Source organism: Paroedura picta, chromosome 5 (assembly GCF_049243985.1).
Source record: "Paroedura picta isolate Pp20150507F chromosome 5, Ppicta_v3.0, whole genome shotgun sequence".
Taxonomy (NCBI): Eukaryota; Metazoa; Chordata; class Lepidosauria; order Squamata; family Gekkonidae; genus Paroedura; species Paroedura picta.
Genome location: NC_135373.1, coordinates 44,824,057 through 44,842,833, shown reverse-complemented (window position 1 = coordinate 44,842,833; position 18,777 = coordinate 44,824,057). Strand labels below are relative to the sequence as shown.

The 18,777-nt window shown below is 45.4% G+C and overlaps 1 protein-coding gene across 1 annotated transcript in view; it reads right to left on the bottom strand.

Annotated features, from left to right (window-relative positions):
* GRHL3 (grainyhead like transcription factor 3) overlaps positions 1-18,777 on the bottom strand; it is a 58,331-nt gene that overhangs the window by 32,417 nt on the left and 7,137 nt on the right. The window contains exons 3-5 of the mRNA XM_077337621.1: positions 5,246-5,432; positions 3,283-3,344; positions 1,029-1,365 (exon numbers count right to left, since the gene is read on the bottom strand). Coding sequence (XP_077193736.1) covers positions 1,029-1,365; positions 3,283-3,344; positions 5,246-5,432 — 586 coding nt within the window. The remainder of the gene's footprint in view (positions 1-1,028; positions 1,366-3,282; positions 3,345-5,245; positions 5,433-18,777) is intronic.

Here is an 18,777-nt window from a genome sequence, read left to right as displayed (position 1 = left end):
CATTTATTTTCTTCAGAGATATGTGGAAAGGAAAGCAGGCTGACTAGCTATTAGCAAACCCAGAATCTTTAAGGCTTTCTTATATATTATGCTGTTTGGACTGGAGATCTCTCCTTCACCCAAACCCTATTATTCTGCTCACCCAGATTGAATCAACATTTTTACTGATTTTTTAAAAAACAGTTATCATATCATATAGATACATAAAATGGTGCATCCCTCTGTAAACAGAGAGAGAGACAGACAGACAGACAGACAGACAGACAGAGACAGCATTTATTGGGGCTGGGTGGGTCTCTGTCTCCTTCCTTTCTTATTTTATCTGTTTGAGTTCTGGCTATGTCCTGTAGCTGGATCAATCCTGCTGTGATAAGAACAGTCCTGGAGCAAGGAAGCCAAGGGAGCATGTGTAGAACTGGGAAAATTGGAGGGGTGCTTAGGTTGGATGTGGTCCAGGGGGGCTATGAGAATGGCTGTAGACTTGGCCATCTGGGCTAAATGGCCTCTACAGTGCTGCCATCACCACAGAGGCCCACTGATTCAGCAGTCTTCTGGAAACCTCCCCAGTAAGGCAAAGAGCTGGTCCACCCCCCTCCTACGTGCAAGGACTGAAGACGAAAGGAAGGAAAGAAGGCGAAAGAACATCAAGAATGTCTTCCCAACTAAAGTTCAAACAAACAAAAAATCATCCCTTGAATCTCCATGACGGTTAACATGGCATGTAAAGGACGCTCCCTCTGCACGCCTATTTAGTACAACTTGTGCTGCTCCCATTTTATACACCATGCGTGTCACATCCTGCACTGAGATGGGCAGAACCGTTTGACTCGGCTCTGGGAAAACTCGACAAACCCAGTTTCACAGTCCAGATTCCACCAGGTTTTCTGGGTCAGATTTCAAAACGTGTTGAATTCCCCCCCCCCCCGGCCACCTATGCACACCCACCGAAGGTCATCAGTTTGTTTATTCATTTACAAAATAATGAACCACCGAGTAAAACGGCTACAAAGCCAGCATGCAGTTCTAACCTCCTGCGGGTCCTCTTTATAGGTGCTGTCCGGCTGCCATCTCTGCTGCGGAGGGGCCACGTGGATGGTGTCGAAGAGGGAATTGAGTGCGCCGTTGTCATAGACGTCCCCTGAATTTATCATGTAGTTCTCTGGACTGGCTTCCATCTTGCTGGTGCCAGGGGGCAGCGCGGGCGGCTTGTGAGGAGGGGGGATGCCATCCAAGCCCAAGCCATTCTTCTTGGGCAGGTCAGAATATTCCTGGTTCATGGACACGTTTTCAGCGAGGAGCTTCATGAGATGAGCAGAACTTTCAAAGGATGAAATCTCCGGTTCGTATTCCATCCCATGGCAGTGCCTAGAGGAAGGAACAGGAAAGAAGTTGATTAGTGAGATGCAGAAGGTTTCATTGTAACTACTCCTCCATTCCATCCTTTACATCCTTTTACCATCTACTTTCCCCCCCTGGTTTTTGATCAGTGAAACAGCTTATCTTGTGGCAATGGCCACGTATCTTCAAACATTCTCCATCCTGTTTCTTGGCAGGTGGTACGTAGTGCCTGTAATACATTTCCTTCTACATGCATTTATACCTAAAAGTAAGTGATTAATACAGATGGATGTTTAGATTGAGGGCCCTGGGGATACAGAGCAACCAGTGTAGGGCACAAACCAACTCACAAATCTTTGTTCAGGATGAATTTTGGCCAATTGGTGGTTAACAAACTGCAGTCCGACCACAAACTGCCATGAAAATGTAAGGCATTTAAACTCTTGCTTTCTCACATTGCTCAGCTATTTGAAAAGGTTTTCTTGAGCAGTCAGTCCCTTGGGCTCATTGCCCAAGAAAACCCCTTCAAACAGCTGAGCCACATAGAGTTGTTTAAACCACTATTTTCTGCTCTCCATGCCTTCCTGCAGGAAGTAGAAAGCAGTAATTTAAATGACTCATAACTATTTAAACCCCTGCTTTCTGCTCCCCATGAAAAGAGGCAGGTAGCGGAAAGCAGGGGTCACAAAAACCCATATGGACTGGTTCAATTTGCAAGCCAACCTCCTGGTTCATAGCGGTTCAGCAATGAACCATGAACTGCACCGCAGAAATGTGATTTGTGCCCATCCCTTTACAAGAGTTTTACAGTTAACTGGTCATTACAGTTTTGTAATGTGATTCATTTACACTCTATTTTAATTGTTTTAATTGATCTGTAAGCCTCCTTTGGCAGAGCTAGTAGGAGAGGGAACTGGGTCTGGAGTGGTGGCATGAGAGTGAATAGTGGCACATTTAGTCCACCATCCTGTTTCACACAGAAGCTCACCTGTTGCCCTGGAGGCCAATAAGTAGAACAGAGCCAGAAGCCCTTCCCCTGAGGCTGCCTCCCAGCACTGCGATCTAGAAGCTGGCCTCACCCATGTTTGCCTGATGGCCCTCACAGGCCAAAAGGGAGCAGGGGGGCAAAGCCTTATAAGCTCACTGAAAGGGCAACCGTTTAAAAATAGAACATTTATTTTTGAATATAAAAAACCCAACACATAGCTAAGGGTACATAGAGTCCAGGAAGTGGAACTGAACTGAGAGATACCAGAGTGACCGTTAACTTATTCTGGTAGGGTTATCTGGCTGGCGAGGAAGCCAAAAAGGATGAAAGGAAGAACACAGCCCATTTTTGGAAGCGGTTGAAACAAAACCAGGCTAATCACTTTCACCACAAGTTTAGAAAGTCCAGAAAAAGCCTCCAAGTTTCTCTATGTCCTTTGCAAACTTTATGTGCTGGGAAGGGGGGGGGGATAGAAACAGGACATGGGGTGAAATTCAGTTCTTCTCAGGCCAGATGAAAGGAAACGCTGGACCATTTTCTGAAGCATTTTTAACCCCTAAAACACCATTCACTCATACAGCCAGCATGGTGCAGGGGTACAAATGGCCAATTAATTCCAGGGAGCTGGGAAATCCAGATTCAAACCCACATTCAGACACAAAGCTCCCTTATATCCGTCAGTCTTTCTCAGCCTCAGCTGCCGCAAGAGGCTGTTGGGAGAATAAAATGGGCACAAAGAGAACCATGTATGCCAGGGATGGCCGAACTGTCGCTGTCCAGATGCCCATGGCCTACAATTCCCATGAGCCCCTGACAGAACATGCTTGCAAGGGCTCATGGGAATTGTAGTCCATGGACATCTGGAGAGCCACACTTTGGCCACCCCTGAGTATGTCATCCTGAGGAAGGGAGGGATTATCATTAAAACATATAGATGTTCCCCCTGGTTCTCTCACCTCTTCCCGATTTCACTGCGTCCTGTCGTTCCCGAGGGAAGAATCCTTTTCTCCTTAGGAACCTGTCCAGAGAAAAAAGAAACATGTTCAGGGCCCCTAACCACCCAACAGACCTCCGGTGATGCAAACATACAGGGCAAGGCCCCTCTCAGGGTCCTCAAAATGCAAAAGAGAACATATGCACCAAGAGTTCAATGAGAATCTCAGCTATTTGCTTCTTCAGTGTTATTCTAAACAAGAGCCCACTGAAGCCTTGGAAAGGTGTAATTCTACTTAGGACTGCACTGTTAAGAAGCCTAGTGCAGCCAGTCTTAATCTTTTTTGGCCAAGGTGCTTTTAGGAGCCCTTCTCAGGTTCCAGGGTCCCCTGTGGTGGGCCAGCCACATGCAGAATGAGCTAGGCTACAAAAGGCCTAGGCTATGAATGAACTATACTCGATGTCCCTTGTCTTATATATATGTATGACAGCTTTCTAGAACATTCAGCCAAGAGAAGCATGTGCATTCATTTTTTTTTTCTTGAATGCATGAATTCAAGTACACACAAAGGAATGGATTACATGATTCCTTTTCTTTTCCTTGACGAAGGTTGAACTTTCTAGCGATTAGTGACAGCATATATGATAAAAAGGGAATTACATTGCTTCACTTTCCAGGGCCCCCATAAAACCTTTGGGCTTCTCTTCCCACATTTTTCAGTCTGTGCACCCCCCCCCCCTTCAAATGTGCCAGGGCCCATTTTGCTGTCCTACTGTACATTAAAAAAATATGCCATTTTTGGACTCTTTTTGGGACCAAAGATTGATGTAAAACTTCCTACACCATTTCTGAAGTGGAACAGGGATGAATCCAACCAATGGATTTCTTGTAGGAAGGATTATGTACAATTCCGTGCCACTTTTATTTTTCAGCCTGAGACCAGCAAATGCTGGGAGATTTTGGGAGCAGTGCCTGGCCACACTTCTGGATGATGCTCTAGAAATTTCACCAAACTCCATGGTCTTTATCATAGAGATTGCAGACATTTCTGCAATGGCACTTGGCATTCATCCAGATGTGGTGTCACATCTGGATGAAGGGCCAACAGATGTGAAGGAACTTCCATATGATACTCTATCCGTCTCCACCAATCTTTACCAGGGAGATTGGGAGGTAGAATCATAGAGTTGGAAGGGTCTTCCAGGGTCATCTAGTCCAACCCCCTGCAGATTGCAGGAGATTCACAACTACCTGTGACCCCCAGTTCCATGCCTAGATGATGCCCCCCCAAAAACCTAGAACATCAGGCATTCTAGAACATCACCATCAGTGCCAATTTCCACCCCCATTTTTCTCCCACTTTCCAAATTATCAAGGACAGGGGACTAAGAGACCGAGTGAGAGGTTATCTGCTGCTACTGGCCAAACAGAAAGCCTAAGAACAGCCCACAGCTTCTGCCAGAGCTCACTGCTGCCTATTTGCATGCCCTAACTTCATAGACTTGCTTGCAAGCACTTCACCATTCATGCTTCCAGCAGTACACACACTGCCCAGCATAGAGAAAGATATGTGTATAGTACAGGAATCTACGAACATGGGCTGAGAGGGGGTAGAGAAACAATCCACAGGCATGCCAGTTGCTACGTGCAAAGGGAAAGAGAAGGGACGGGGGGGGTCTCTCTCTGTGCCCCCTCTGCCCAGCCCCTCCCACCAATCTGGAATGGGACTTGAAGACTAATGTTTCTTCAGTCACAGGAATCTTTGCACAAGGTTCATGATGTTCCAGACTCCCCCCCCCCCCCTCTGCAGCACCACGAAACATCCCCTGGGAATACATTTTGAGTTGCTGTGAGACAAAGAAGGTGGGGGAATGGTGTTCTCTGGGTGGAGATTCCTAGTCTGAATGCAACCTTTTGCCCTGCAAGAAACATCGAATACAGCAATCAATGTTATTTCAAGGTCTCAGGCTGGTCGCCTTTCATACCATGTAATAGTCATAGAGGAGGCTCAGGGCGGCCACACTGTCGTCGTCTCCATTGACCCTCATCATAGCCTTGGTGGCTGCTGTCAAGGGGTTCTCCAGGTAGCTCTTCCAAGCCTCATCTTCATTCACGTAGGAGTACTTTTGGAAGCCCATCCCATCATTCTTCAGAAGACGCACCGATCTGAAACTGAGTTGAAACACAAAGGGCAAACGTTGACCTCCAAGATCTTCCAGGGATATATATATATTTTTATCAGCATATCTTTTCTTTTTCATTGTTGCTAAACATTTACCAGCCAACTTGAAGGGAGGCATGGGAGGTGCCCAGTGAGAGCAGAGATCTTGTACAGCAGACTGGGAAATTTCTAGCATTTGCTTTTCCTCCCTCATGGGTAACCATTATTATCCCCTCCTTTGTTTCTTTTTTTAGAGCCTCTTGTGGCGCAGAGTGTTAAGGCAGCCGCCTGAAAGCTTTGCTTATGAGGTTGGGAGTTCGATCCCAGCAGCCGGCTCAAGGTTGACTCAGCCTTCCATCCTTCCGAGGTCGGTAAAATGAGTACCCAGCTTGCTGGGGGGTAAACGGTCATGACTGGGGAAGGCACTGGCAAACCACCCCGTATTGAGTCTGCCATGAAAACGCTAGAGGGCGTCACCCCAAGGGTCAGACATGACTCAGTGCTTGCACAGGGGATACCTTTACCTTTACCTTTACCTTGTTTCTTTTACCCTAACCACCCTCTGAGGTAAGTTCGGCTGAGAGCATGTGACTTGGCCCAAATTCACCCAGTGGCACAATGGGGACTCAAAATCTGGTTCATGGCACAATGGGGACTCAAAATCTGGTTCTTTCAGATCCTACCCTGACACACTAACCATGACACCATGTTGTTCTCACGTGGCTATTCTAGTTTTACATTCATCCCCCCTCAAAAAAGAGAATTCTGTCTTAGAGCCTGAGAGAGGCCCAACTCAAGGGATCTGGCTTTTCTCTTCACCATCTTTCATTTATGTGTATCAGGACGGTGATTATACTGATTGCTCCTCATGACATTGTGACGCAACGGTAAAATCTCAACTACAAAAAGCCCCTCGGACATATTATGAAATGCAAGGGGGGAACAACAGCTTGAGAATGGAGAAACGCTACACCTCTGGGCGCGTTTCCCTTTTTTTCGCCTCTTGTTTGCTGAATGTTCAGCTGATTATTCGGTTCTGGAGATTCACATCATGCCCCACCCAAAAGGTGTGGAACGAATCCATGGCAACATAAAGCCAGATGATATCAAGTGTCCCAAACACCACTGTCATTCCAGTCCCAAGACACTTGGCCATACTATTTAACCCTAGATACCAATAAGTAATAAGAAACAGCTACCCTAGTTAAACAAGAAACCAAATCACTAAGTAGCCTTCAGATACTGCAAGTAAGGAGAGAGAGCCAACATGGTAGAGCATTGGCCTAGGATCTGGGAGACTCGGGTTCCCTACTCTGTCCTGCAAGCTTTCTAGGTGACCTTGGACCAGTCACACATTCTTAGGGCACCACTAGATGGTTCAGGGTCCCCAGGTCTGAGACACAGATGCTCCTGCCATTTCACAATCCCTTCCCACAGCCATTTCAACACCTGAAAAGTGTCATTGAGGGGTGGTAGCTCTTGTCCAGGTCCTCTGTTCTATAAGATCCTTTCCCTTGCTTATTAAGTCATACTAATAATAGCATAATAGTAACAACAATCCCATTATTCCTTTTCCTCCTAGCTACAGAGACAGACCCTTGGTCTATCAAGATCAGTATGTATGCTCTGACTAGCAGCAGCTCTTTAGGATCTCAGGACAAGACTTCCTACTCGTCTCTTTTTATTTGGACCCACCATGGCTCAAACCTGGGACCCTATGTATGCAAAGCCATGTCCCACCTTTTCAATTCTGGACACAGTTATTTACCCGAGACCCCACCGTTCTCCACAATAGAGACCCAAAGTGTCTTACATCATTCTCTTCACAACTACCCTGTGAGGTAGGTTAGGCTGAGAGTGTATGACTGGTCCCAGATCACTCAGGGATCCTCTGGCTTTTACAGGGTTACCAGCCATGCACAGCAAAAGATCAAACTTTTGATTCTATGATAACTTCTTTGACCTTGAGTCAAACAAATGGATCCTCTCTCCCTTGAGTCCAAAGAACAAGCACATATGGTGTGCCGGATGAATTTTGTAAACCAAATTTAAATCTGTGCTCATGTGGTGACCTTGGGCCGGTTGCTACCCATCTGCCTAGACCACCCCCACAGAATCGCTGTGAAGATAAAGAACAGGACGAACCTCCTGAGGATTTTGAAAATATCTTCAGTGAAAATGATGGAGAAGTGAAGAATCAGAATCAGCGGAGTGTTGCCAAAGGGGAGGGAGCCCAATGAATCTTTGCCAATTCCCCAGCGTGGCTGTAGGGACAAGACTTTCCCCCCCAGGTTGTATCCCAGAACAAAGCAGGAACTATGATTCGCTATTGACCGTCACAAACCATAGATAAGCCTTTCAACAAAGCTAGCTGGCTGGGAAGATTCTCTCCTACAGAATAATCTTTTTGTAAGAACACGCAGAACAACCATGCTGGCCCAAAGCTATGGAGGTAAGGATGCCAGCTCTGGATTAGAAGAAACCTGGAGACTTTGGGGGTGGAGCTTTCAGAGGGCGGGGTTTGGGGAGGGGAGGGACTTCAGTGGAGTATAATACCATACAGTCTACCGTCTAAGCAGCCACTTTCTCCTGGGGAACTAATCTCTGTTGCCTGGAGATGAACTGTAATTCCAGGGGATCCCCAGGTCTCATCTGGAGGCTGGCATCCCTATATGGAGGAGCAAAATCTGTATGTATAAATAGATGGCTTAAAAAAAAAATGAAAGCAGATTGTAGGTAGTAAGTCTACCCTGCTTCCAAGTAATTCTCCCATTTCTCCCATACCCTCTTCTTTGACTCCGCCTGCTGAAGGCATAGATGAAATATTACAACAGTGGGGTTCCTCATGAGGAGTCATTGTGTGTGAGCTTCAGGCTCATCTGTATTCATAATCAACTACCATCTAATATTTCAGGATACATGTCATCTTTGATTAGCAACTGACCATGGTTGGTACTGGTGGGAGATTGCAGAAGGGAGAGACTTTTTTGGCATTGGTGCAACATCCTAGTATTCACCCAAAACTCTATGGTTTAACCACAGAGTTTTGGGTACATGCTAGAGTATTTCCTGACACAATGACATTACTTCTGGGTTGCATCAAAAGTGACATCACTTCCTTCCTTCCACTGACTGGCTGAGCAGCAGTGAGCAGTGCAGGTTGAAAACAGGAGAAAGACCTGGGCCCATTCCGCACACATGGGATAATGCACTTTCAATGTGCTTTGGCTGCTGGATTTTCCTGTGCAGAACAGGAAAATCTACTTCTAAAGTGCATTGAAAGTGCATTATCTATTGTGTGCAGAATAGGCCCTAGTCTCCCTAGCCATGGCTCATCTGACTGAGCAACAGAAGGTCCTAGGTTCAACCCCTGGCAGCTCCAGTTTAAACAATAACAGGTAATAAGTGGTATGAAACATTCCCACCAAAGACCCAAGAAAGCTATTGCCACTCAGAGTAGACAATAATTCCCTTGATAGCCCAACGGTCTGAGTAGAAGAAGGCAATTTCACAAGCCTTTAATGGCAAATTGTTTTTACAGAATGGCCCAAACATTTTTTATAAGTTCATTTGCAGTTAAAAACTGAAAGCAAAACTTGTCTCTCTGAGTTTTTTCAGACAGGATTTTCTTTTTAACAGCAATTGCACCTGCCTGCATTACCCAACAGCTTTTCACTTTCGTCAGCTGTGGCCAGCAGTATAAAGAAGGAGAACCGAAATCTCCAAGGGCAAAAAGTTCCATGCTCTAATTTGTGTCTTTCATGTCCTTGCACAGACAACCCCCATCCCTCCTGCTGGGACGATGCTCTAAAGCTAGTTGGTTTCACCCACTGCCTAAAAACTCTTAACAGGTGTGCTTTTTTTTTCTTTTGCGAGTTTCGTTGTCTTTAAATTTTCTCACGGCAGCCCTTCCTCCCCTTAGTGCCGCCCCGACTGTCTCCAAGGAGCACACGTTAGGATGACTCAGGTTTCACCACCATTGACTTTGTTGAATCCTGTTCAGGCAAGTACCTTCACCCAGAGTATATCCCAAATATTCACATGAAAAGGAGCAGAGGGGGAGAGAGCAGAAGAGTCAGTGCTGATGCTGATGATGTTGATTACCCCAGGGGTGAGCAGAAGTTGCTCCTGCGTGGTCCCCATTTGTATATGACTAGAATCTCAAGTGTGATTTTTTTTTAAAATAAAGAATTACCAAGTGAGTGTGTATGAAGAGCATCTGTATTTGGTAAGCCCAAACATGCAATTCTTCCGAAGAAATGCATTCAGTTTGGCGGCGGAGCGACCTTTTCTCTCCCTGGGAATGTTCCCGGAGGGGTGCTCCCAAGGAAGGTGACTGAGCTAAGTGGCATCTCTTCTGGCAGCAGCTTGGCAGGGCCTGTTTGCTTTGGAGCCTGTCTGCAGTCACCATCACAAGGGGCCCTTGTCATCCCGAGAGAGGCCGCTTGGCTCAGACCCCCATCACTGTCAACACCTCCCAGGCTTCGACCCAGCAATCAAGGCATAGGGTCGGCCTAGGATACATGGGGCACGGGACGTTCAGAGGTGGCTTTCCATTGCCTGCCTCTGCATCATGACCCCTAGTGTTCCTTGGAGGAACTGCCACCCAAATCCTTCGTGATCTCCTATCCAATTACTAGCAGGGTCAGCCCTGTTTAGCTTCTGAAATCTGATGGGATTGGGCTTGCCTGGACTACCCAGGTCAAGAGTTGACTAAGTCAGGGGTAGTCAACCTGTGGTCCTCCAGATGTCCATGGACTACAATTCCCATGAGCCCCTGCCAGCCTAAGTGATCTTAGGTCTGTTACTCTCTCCCAGGCTAGCCTACCTCACAGGGTTGTTGTGAGGACAAAATGGAGGAAAGGAGAACATCTGCTCTGGGTCCCCCTCAGGAAGAAAGGTGGGATATAAATGAAGTACATGAACATTTCCAGTGCCACTTGGCTCAGTTTGCTCCAGGACTGCTTCATAGTGTGATTCAAAGCAGAATTACATCCTTGCGGGCCCATTAAAGTCAGCCTTGTGCAGAAGTGTACTGGGACTAGGCCCACTGGAAAGGTCTTTTGTCCCTGCCACTCAACTTGGACTTATTCCTTGTAACTAGAGTTTAGACAGAGTTGAGGATCACCCAAACACAGAGAGAAGATTACCAGCCTGGTCAGTGCATAAGGCAGAGCTCTTCAGTTCCACACTCTCTAATCGTATTTGTCAATATCTGATGATAAGATTTACCTGCCTGATTGCAACCTGGAAATTTCCACATTTGCTGAACAGTGTAAACACCCAATAAGAAAAGGTCACACATTCCAATATTTAAAATACTCCCCCCCCCCTGGTTCCAAAAAGTATGCTAAAAACAAACAATCCCTATTCTTCCCCATCTAAAAATCTACGTACTTATTCAGCACTGACTGTTTATAATCACTAATAATACAAGATGGCAGAGATTTAGGTTAATTCAGCTTTCTGACCTTTCAGTTTACTGATACTGAAGCTATTGAGGAGCGTGCCTCAGACTGCAAAGCAGTTTAGGCCTCCTACGCATGCACATCTTTCTACAGATTTTCAGAGCAGTAAGTCTCTAATTTTGACTTCAGATTCTGTGTCTGCATTACACACCGTTCTATTTTGTCTGGGGTACTTATTCTGCAGTAACAATTTTTATGAAACTCCAATACTTTGGCCACCTCATGAGAAGGAAGGACTCCCTGGAGAAGAGCCTAATGCTGGGAGCAATTGAGGACAAAAGAAGAAGGGGATGACAGAGAATGAGGTGGCTGGATGGAGTCACTGAAGAGTTGGTGCAAACTTAAATGGACTCCGGGGAATGGTAGAGGACAGGAAGGCCTGGAGGATCTTTGTCCATGGGGTCGAAATGGGTTGGACATGCAATTAACAACAACAAACAATTTTTAAAACTGCACTTTTCTAAATCAGGATGGAACGTTGCTTGTGAAGTTTGGGGGGAAGTGACCAAAGTTTTTGTTTGTTTTTTTTTAAATACACAATTGCCTTATTGCAGCTGTGCAATAGTATCAAGTAAGCACTTTCCATGTAAATCCTTGTGGTTCAGGTTTTGCGCATGCATTTTACTGTTAGTTTGTTGAATGAAAGGGATCAGAAAGGAACGGAGGTAAAAAATAGGAAAGAATCACACAATCTCATAATATGGGAAAACATGTTAAGTGTGCAGACTGTGTGGTAGAAACCACTGACACTGGCACTGCAAGCTGTGATCCTTGGCAATGTGTGTGTGCATGCACACGTCTGTGCACAGTTGGCTGCAACTTCACCATGCTTTGCACAGGGCTGCAATTTGTTGGGGGGGAGTTGGAAGCTCTGAAGAGCCCTTCTAGCCTTGTGCCTGAAGAAAAATGCCCCAGTGCAGCTGCATAGTAACGCTAATTTCCTGCCCTTCCTTGCAAATTTGTATAAGCTTTCTCTTTGTGATTCTCTAATTTGTGATCCTGGCAGTTTTTGAGAGGGCTAGCACCAATCACGCAAAACAAAATAAAAGGAATCTTTCCAGTTTCTGCATTCTACATCAGAGCACCTTCCCTAAATGATCTCAGAGACTAAGGGGTGAAGTCTGGCAACAGGGCCTTTGTAGTGGTGGATCCCCATCTACACAACAGCTTTTCCAGAAAGATTTCTGGGGCCCCTAATCTCCTTTGAGGCTCCTCATCACAGCCCTTCTATTTTATCCAGCACTTACTCCATTCTGTGATAAGTTTTATGGACACTCTGAGCTGCATTAGGTCTGTTTCTTTATGATTCTGCAGTTCTTAAGTCTGATGTTATCATAGGCTGCCTTAGAGACTGTCCATAAAGGTGGCCTATAAATTCTTAAATAAATACTCTCTGGAGGGTTGTATATTAAAAAAAAAAATCTCAAGAGGCCCAAGTTGGAGAGCTCCTGGCATTAATTCCTAATTGTAATATGTGACTAACAACCAGGCTCTGAATTGTGTCATGGGAAGAAATTTCAGATTAAGGTGCCACAAAATGATGGAGTTGCAAAGCACTCCGTTCCCTGTTTGTCTCTGTCCCCAGATATTAGCATCTTTTTTTCCCCCTCTAGTGAAGGGAGGACCCCTGCAGAACACTCCCACCCCGATCTTGAGCTCTGTGAACTGTGTGTGTGTGCTCAGTCTCTCTGGCAAAGCAAACTTTCTTTTTTACAAGCTGTCCTCTTTTGTGTAGCTGTCAGAATAATAGGAGCGATGGAGCCCTGGATGGGAGGGAAATCTGCTCTTGTAACATATGCCTTAGACAAGGTGACCTTTGTCAAAGCAGTGCCCCCTTATTATTATTATTTTTTAAAAGGACCTTTCAATTTCTGTCCAGTGTGGCACATGAGAACAGTGCTCACGGATGAACAGTCATTGTGTCTGTAGCATACCTTCTGCAAATGCTTATGCACAACTAGGCATTGCAGAAGCAAATTAAGAGCTCTGCCATTTTGCAAGGTCCCTGTTGCCCATTTGTGTGCCCCCTTGTTCCGCAGAACTCCTATAAATGCTCTAGGCTTGCCAACTCTGGTTTAGGAAGTTCCTGGAGATTCGTGGGTGGTACCTGGAGAGGGCATCTGATGCCACAGAATCTGTCCTCCAAAGCTGCCCTTTGCTCCAGGGGGACTGATCTATGTTGCCTGGAGAGTTATTAGAATTCTAGGAGAATTCCAGCGCCTGGATGGAGACTGACAAATTATGGTGCTCTCCAGCTCCTGATTCTGGGCATTCATTTCTGTACACATGTGACAGGTACACAGTACCAGAGCCATTCACCAATAAGCAGCTATATCCATGTTCTCAAAAATGCATTTGTAATGTAGGCCAAGCAACAGACTACCTTATTCCATCTACTTAACTCTGCAAACTTTTTGCTGAAAAACACTAGGTAGTTGTTCTGTTTTTTTAATCCCAATCTTGTGTTTTTCTTCTTGTATTCTCACAACAGCCCTGTGAGGTAGGTTAGTCTGAGAGCATGTGACTGGCCCAAGGCCACCCAGCGACTTTCCACAGCAGAGTAGGTTTTGAACTTAGCTCTCCCATAAGTTAGTTTGACAATTTAGCCAGCTGCCTTACAGACTTGCCACATTAGTGTGGATGAGCACCTAGTTAGGTACATTTTTCTTTCTTTCTGACAGGTGGGCAAGTTTTTATGGACATTTCCAAAGTTGGCCTACATAACTTTTAACAAGTCTACTTCTAGGAGCTTTCTGACCTTGTTTTGACCTCTTTCCCCAATGGGGACCCAAAATAGCCTACATGATTCTCTTCTTTCATATTGTCAGCACAACAACCCTGTATGGACAGTAGGTTAAACTGAGATTAATAAACCTCTTGGACCATTCCCATGATGATGACCTGAGATAGATTTATGAAGTCCTGCATGGATTTTTTCCTTTTTTCCTAGCACCAGAACTCCAAATCACACCATAAAATTGATTTGGCAGGAGGTCCAGGGTAGCTGGTGGTGGACCATGAGTTGTTTATGGCCCAGACAAGCCATGCAGCTTCCAACCTAGCTGGATCCTCTCTCCAGAAAAACAAAACAAAGCAGAAGAAAATAGAAGCATTTAGCCAGGGACCCCTGGTTTTGCTAGGGATACCTGATGGGGACCTTCAGATTCATTCCAAAAACAGCAAGAAGCCTTCTGTTAACACAAGAATCATGTGAAAGCTTTTTGCCCTGAGGAAATGTACCACTGTTTGTGCAATCTTCTAACCTATGGCACATGAGGGACAAAGCAAGGTAGTCAAGTTGGAAAATAACCTGTTCCTCCCCCCGCCCCCCAACTCTCCACCTGCTTCTACACAAATGCATATGAATATGCAGTCTCTTCATCCTCAAAGCCTTTTAATCTTTTTTGCCCGCCTTACATGCAACTCCAGTGATAACATAACATAATCCGAAATCCAAGCTGAAAACAGAGACACTCTCATTTGCCTAACTGTTCATATAATCCAGGTCTGTTTACATAAACGTAGCATTCAGCCCCAACTTCTTACCTCAGGCAAAATAAGGGAAAAAAAGAAAACCAACACACCTCTGTACAGAGCACACAAAAAGTCTCTCTTTCATTAAGGGGTCTGTCCCATTGTTAAGTCCAATTTCTATGTTTAAGCTCATTACTGTTTTTAAAAGCACCAGAAAATGTGGTGCAATACAAAAGATGCTGTCTTGAATTGGGCAACTAGTTGAGACAGTGTAAATGCCCATGGGGCAGAAGAATCAGCCCAACTTTCCCCCCAACTTTCCATTTGTGGGAACCCTCTTCTTTTCCCCATTTTTCTATACTGGTGGTTATGTTGTACAGATGGTTCCCCAGTCCACTAGCCATTTCCCAGAGTACCAGTAGGGAAGTGAGAGAGAAGGTTGCGAGGAATCTAAACTGCCATGAGAGCAAAAAGTGTGGGCGTTTCCGCACATCAGTAAAAATAGCATTACGCCGAATGGCAAATCGCTAAATTTTATCGTGCTTCCCAGCCCCTCCTCACCTTTTTGCTGTCTCACTGTTGACTGTTGCCTTCTTACACATCTTGTCCTCCACATCTGCTGCTGGTAATGGTGGAAGAGAGCAATGCGCCTTATTCGCAACTCGCTTCTGCATGTCAATCAATTCAAGCAACCGATCCCCTTCCTCCATATTTTGACATAGTTTAAGGGTCCCGCGATGCCCACTAATTTTTTTTTAATTCATACTTCTACATTGCAATGCCTATGCATGGAATCATGGATGCATAGTGCTTTTCTAACACCACCCCTTGTTGTTGTTGTTAGTTGCAAAGTCATGTCCAACCCATCGCGACCCCATGGACAATGATCCTGCAGGCCTTCCTGTCCGTTACCATTCCCCAGAGTCCATTTAAGCTTGCACCGACTGCCTCAGTGACTCCATCCAGCCACCTCATTCTCTGTCGTCCCCTTCTTCTTTTGCCCTCAATCGCTCCCAGCATTAGGCTCATCTCCAGGGAGTCCTTCCTTCTCATGAGGTGGCCAAAGTATTTGAGCTTCATCTTCAGGATCTGGCCTTCTAAGGAGCAGTCCGGGCTGATCTCCTCTAGGACTGACCAGTTTGTTCGCCTTGCAGTCCGAGGGACTTGCAAGAGTCTTCTCCAGCACCAGAGATCTCCAACACCGCCCCTTATGGGATCACAAGTTCTTTGATACATTTAAAATTTAATATCGTTCCTGATTTTTTTTTGGGGGGGGGAGAAAACTTTAGAGAGACATGCTTTGTGTTACAACTCTGAAAAAAATATTCTTTCCTACAGGCATGTCCACCTATTCATTGCTCCAGGCACACTGCCATTTTTTTTTTAAATGTCCGTCTCTGGGATCAAGGGAGAGGGAGGGAGGTGTGAGGGCGGGTCAAAGCAGGCAACTTCTGTGCGTTTGAGCCTCCATACCTTCCTTCTTCTGGTTGCCTGCTGGTTGCTCTCCAGTAGCTAATGCTTTTTAGGTTGATGAATCTGCTTTATGCGATTCCCAACTCACGCTTTAAAATGGAGGATGTAGCGAGCTGTCAACTGGCCAGACACTAGATGTGGGCAACATCATGTGGAGCAGCTGGAATATAATGCCAACATTAGGTAAGCATTTAACTACATTTATCCTGTGCAGAAAAGCCCTCTGTATGTCCGGATGCCAGAATAGGGGCTAGAGCAAGTATTCAACCACCTATCCAAAATGGAACAACCTCCTTTGTTCCACAATAAAGACGGATTTAGTTATGCACTGTCCCCTCTTGTCGGAAATCTGGATTTACCCTGTCCATTTTAAGAACAAGAGAACAGGGGAACATTCTTTCTTCAATTTAAATTTTGGCTGGTGAGATAATAGAAGGGAGAAATTTGGCAGAGGCATCTTCTCCCAGAGATCCACGTCTGTGGGAAAAGCTGTTCCATTCTACAGAAGCAAATTAAGCCACAGGAGTCCTATACAGACAATCCTCGCTAGATCATAAAATCATAGAATAATAGAGTTGGAAGGGACCTCCTGGGTCATCTAGTCCAACCCCCTGCACTGTGCAGGACACTCACAACCCTATCGCTCACCCACTGTAACCTGCCACCCCCTTGCGCCTTCAGATAAGATCAGGCTTGCCCATCATAGCCTGAAGTCTCCACACAAATGGTATGCAATCCAAACCTAGTTTCACTCTGAAAATTTCAGCCTACATACAAGTGTAACAAGACTACCTGTCTTTTGACACAGGCTGAGCACCAGGGCCTCGGGCAAAGTCAATTTCTTTCCATCGGGTGACTCTGATGCCATGTTACTTCCTGTCACATGCTTGTGAGCACTGTGCTGCCACTTAGGACTTAAAACAGGTGACAACTATGGAGATATTGAAGACCCCCTGTATTAGAATCCCCCTGACCCACTAGAGATGCAAGTCCCCAGGTGAGATCAGGGGATCCCCAGCTTTACAGCTCATCTCCAGACTAAAGACATCTCACTTATCTTGTCCCTGGGCTGTACTGCAGGACTATTGTAGCTGTCCTGCTTTGCAGAGTTGTTGTGCAGTATTCCTTTCATCAGTATGCATAACATTGCAAATCTTTTCAACATGGATCTTGGGATCCATGATTCTGTAGCTTTTAGACCTTTCTGCAAAATATAATTACCAATTTAGAGAACACATCTGCCCTCAGTTTAGTTAGGTAGGAAAATATTATATTGAGTGCAAGTTCAGCACATACATCTAACCTGTCCAAAATGAGAAACAGGTACTGTATCTCGTTAAAAAAACAAACAAACAAAAAAAGGTACACTTGCAGGACTTTACTTCAAATGCCCCCCCCCCAAATACACACACATTAAAAAAAAACATTTTAAAAGAAACAAAAAACATGAAGTAAATTGACCTGGAAACAGATCCCTTGCAGCCACGGTGACAAGCATTTGTGGGATTTAATAAAAGGCTTTAACTTTTTCATTCCCTCCCCCAAAACAGTATAACTCAAAGTTTTAATAGCACGCCTTGTTGCATGACAAAAATTTGCTCCTGGCAATCATGGTTTCGACCACAGAACCACAGCGGGGAGCAGCTCTTGGTTAACTCTTTCAGGGCTGCCTGCTGCCGCCAGCATGACGCACATCTGGTTAATCGTAATCGACAGCACTCAACATGTTACAGCTTGGTCTTTTTTATGGAGGGGGTGGGAGGGGGAAATCTGTTTGTTTTCCTCCCAGCATACAGAATATGGTCAAAGGAAGTTCAGATCCCTGGTCACATCTGTGTTTTGCAGAGCAGGATTTGTGCACGAGTAAAAAAAGTGACAGACGAAGGCCTCAGATTGTGAAGGAGTTTCTATAAGACACATACAAATTCAACATGATTAAACTGCCATTTTAGGGGGTAATGCTTGTGGGGGTCTTTAAAATGTGACATAGGGCCTCCACGTGTCACAATCCAGCCCTCTGGCCCTGGGCTTTTGCCATTACCTAGATTCTAAGAAGCCATTTCACGACTCAGGCATGACAAAGGGAAATTTTACTCTCAAAAGCCTTAAACTTAATTAAAACAAAAACCCAAACCTGCTACTGGAAAATCTAGCATTTTATGACACAGGGAGTGCTTCTGATGGGAGGCCTCAAGGTGGTTTGGGCCTCCCACCAACCCTTCCCCCCCCCCCCAGTGGGAGGAGAAAAGGCCCAGGCATGACACCTAGCCAAAAACATGAATGTGATTAAAGCATGTCAGGGCGACCTTCTGTTAATCCCAGAAACTCCATGGTAAGTACCATGGAGTTTCTGGGGACAGCCAGAACATTGCTTGGCATGCTAACGTCACACTAGGGTTTGGGGCACAGATGATACCTCTGGATGCCATTGATGTCCACTGCCTACCCAGAAGGTTTACTAGGGTGCTGGATAGTGGCTGATTTAACATGAACTCAGACTAAATCGTTGGCCAGTGAATGCCCAGGGGAGAATATCAGTAGTGGTTTAAGGATTTGTGGGGCCCTAGTAAAGTTGTGATGGGAACGGCCAGACGGGTGGCAGAGGGGAAAGGGGTGTCACTCTGAGTGTCCTTAGAGAGGGAAAGGCGGAGAGGAGAGAGGATACAGCCCTGATCCAGGGGAGGAAGGCATTATGTAGGGGCCCTGGAAGCCTGTGGATATAATAGCCCTGGAGAATATAGAAAGGGAAGAACAGATTACACGTTACATAGGGGTCATTTTTTTTTAATATACCCCTACTGGGGAAAAAAACCCTCATTGAAGGTATTAAGTTAGAACAGAAAACAGTACAGCTTAGAAATTTGAAGTCTTGCTTTTTAAATTTTCAAGCAGTTTTTCATATATGTGCATGATAGGGGAAAGCACTCTTTGAAAAGCCCTG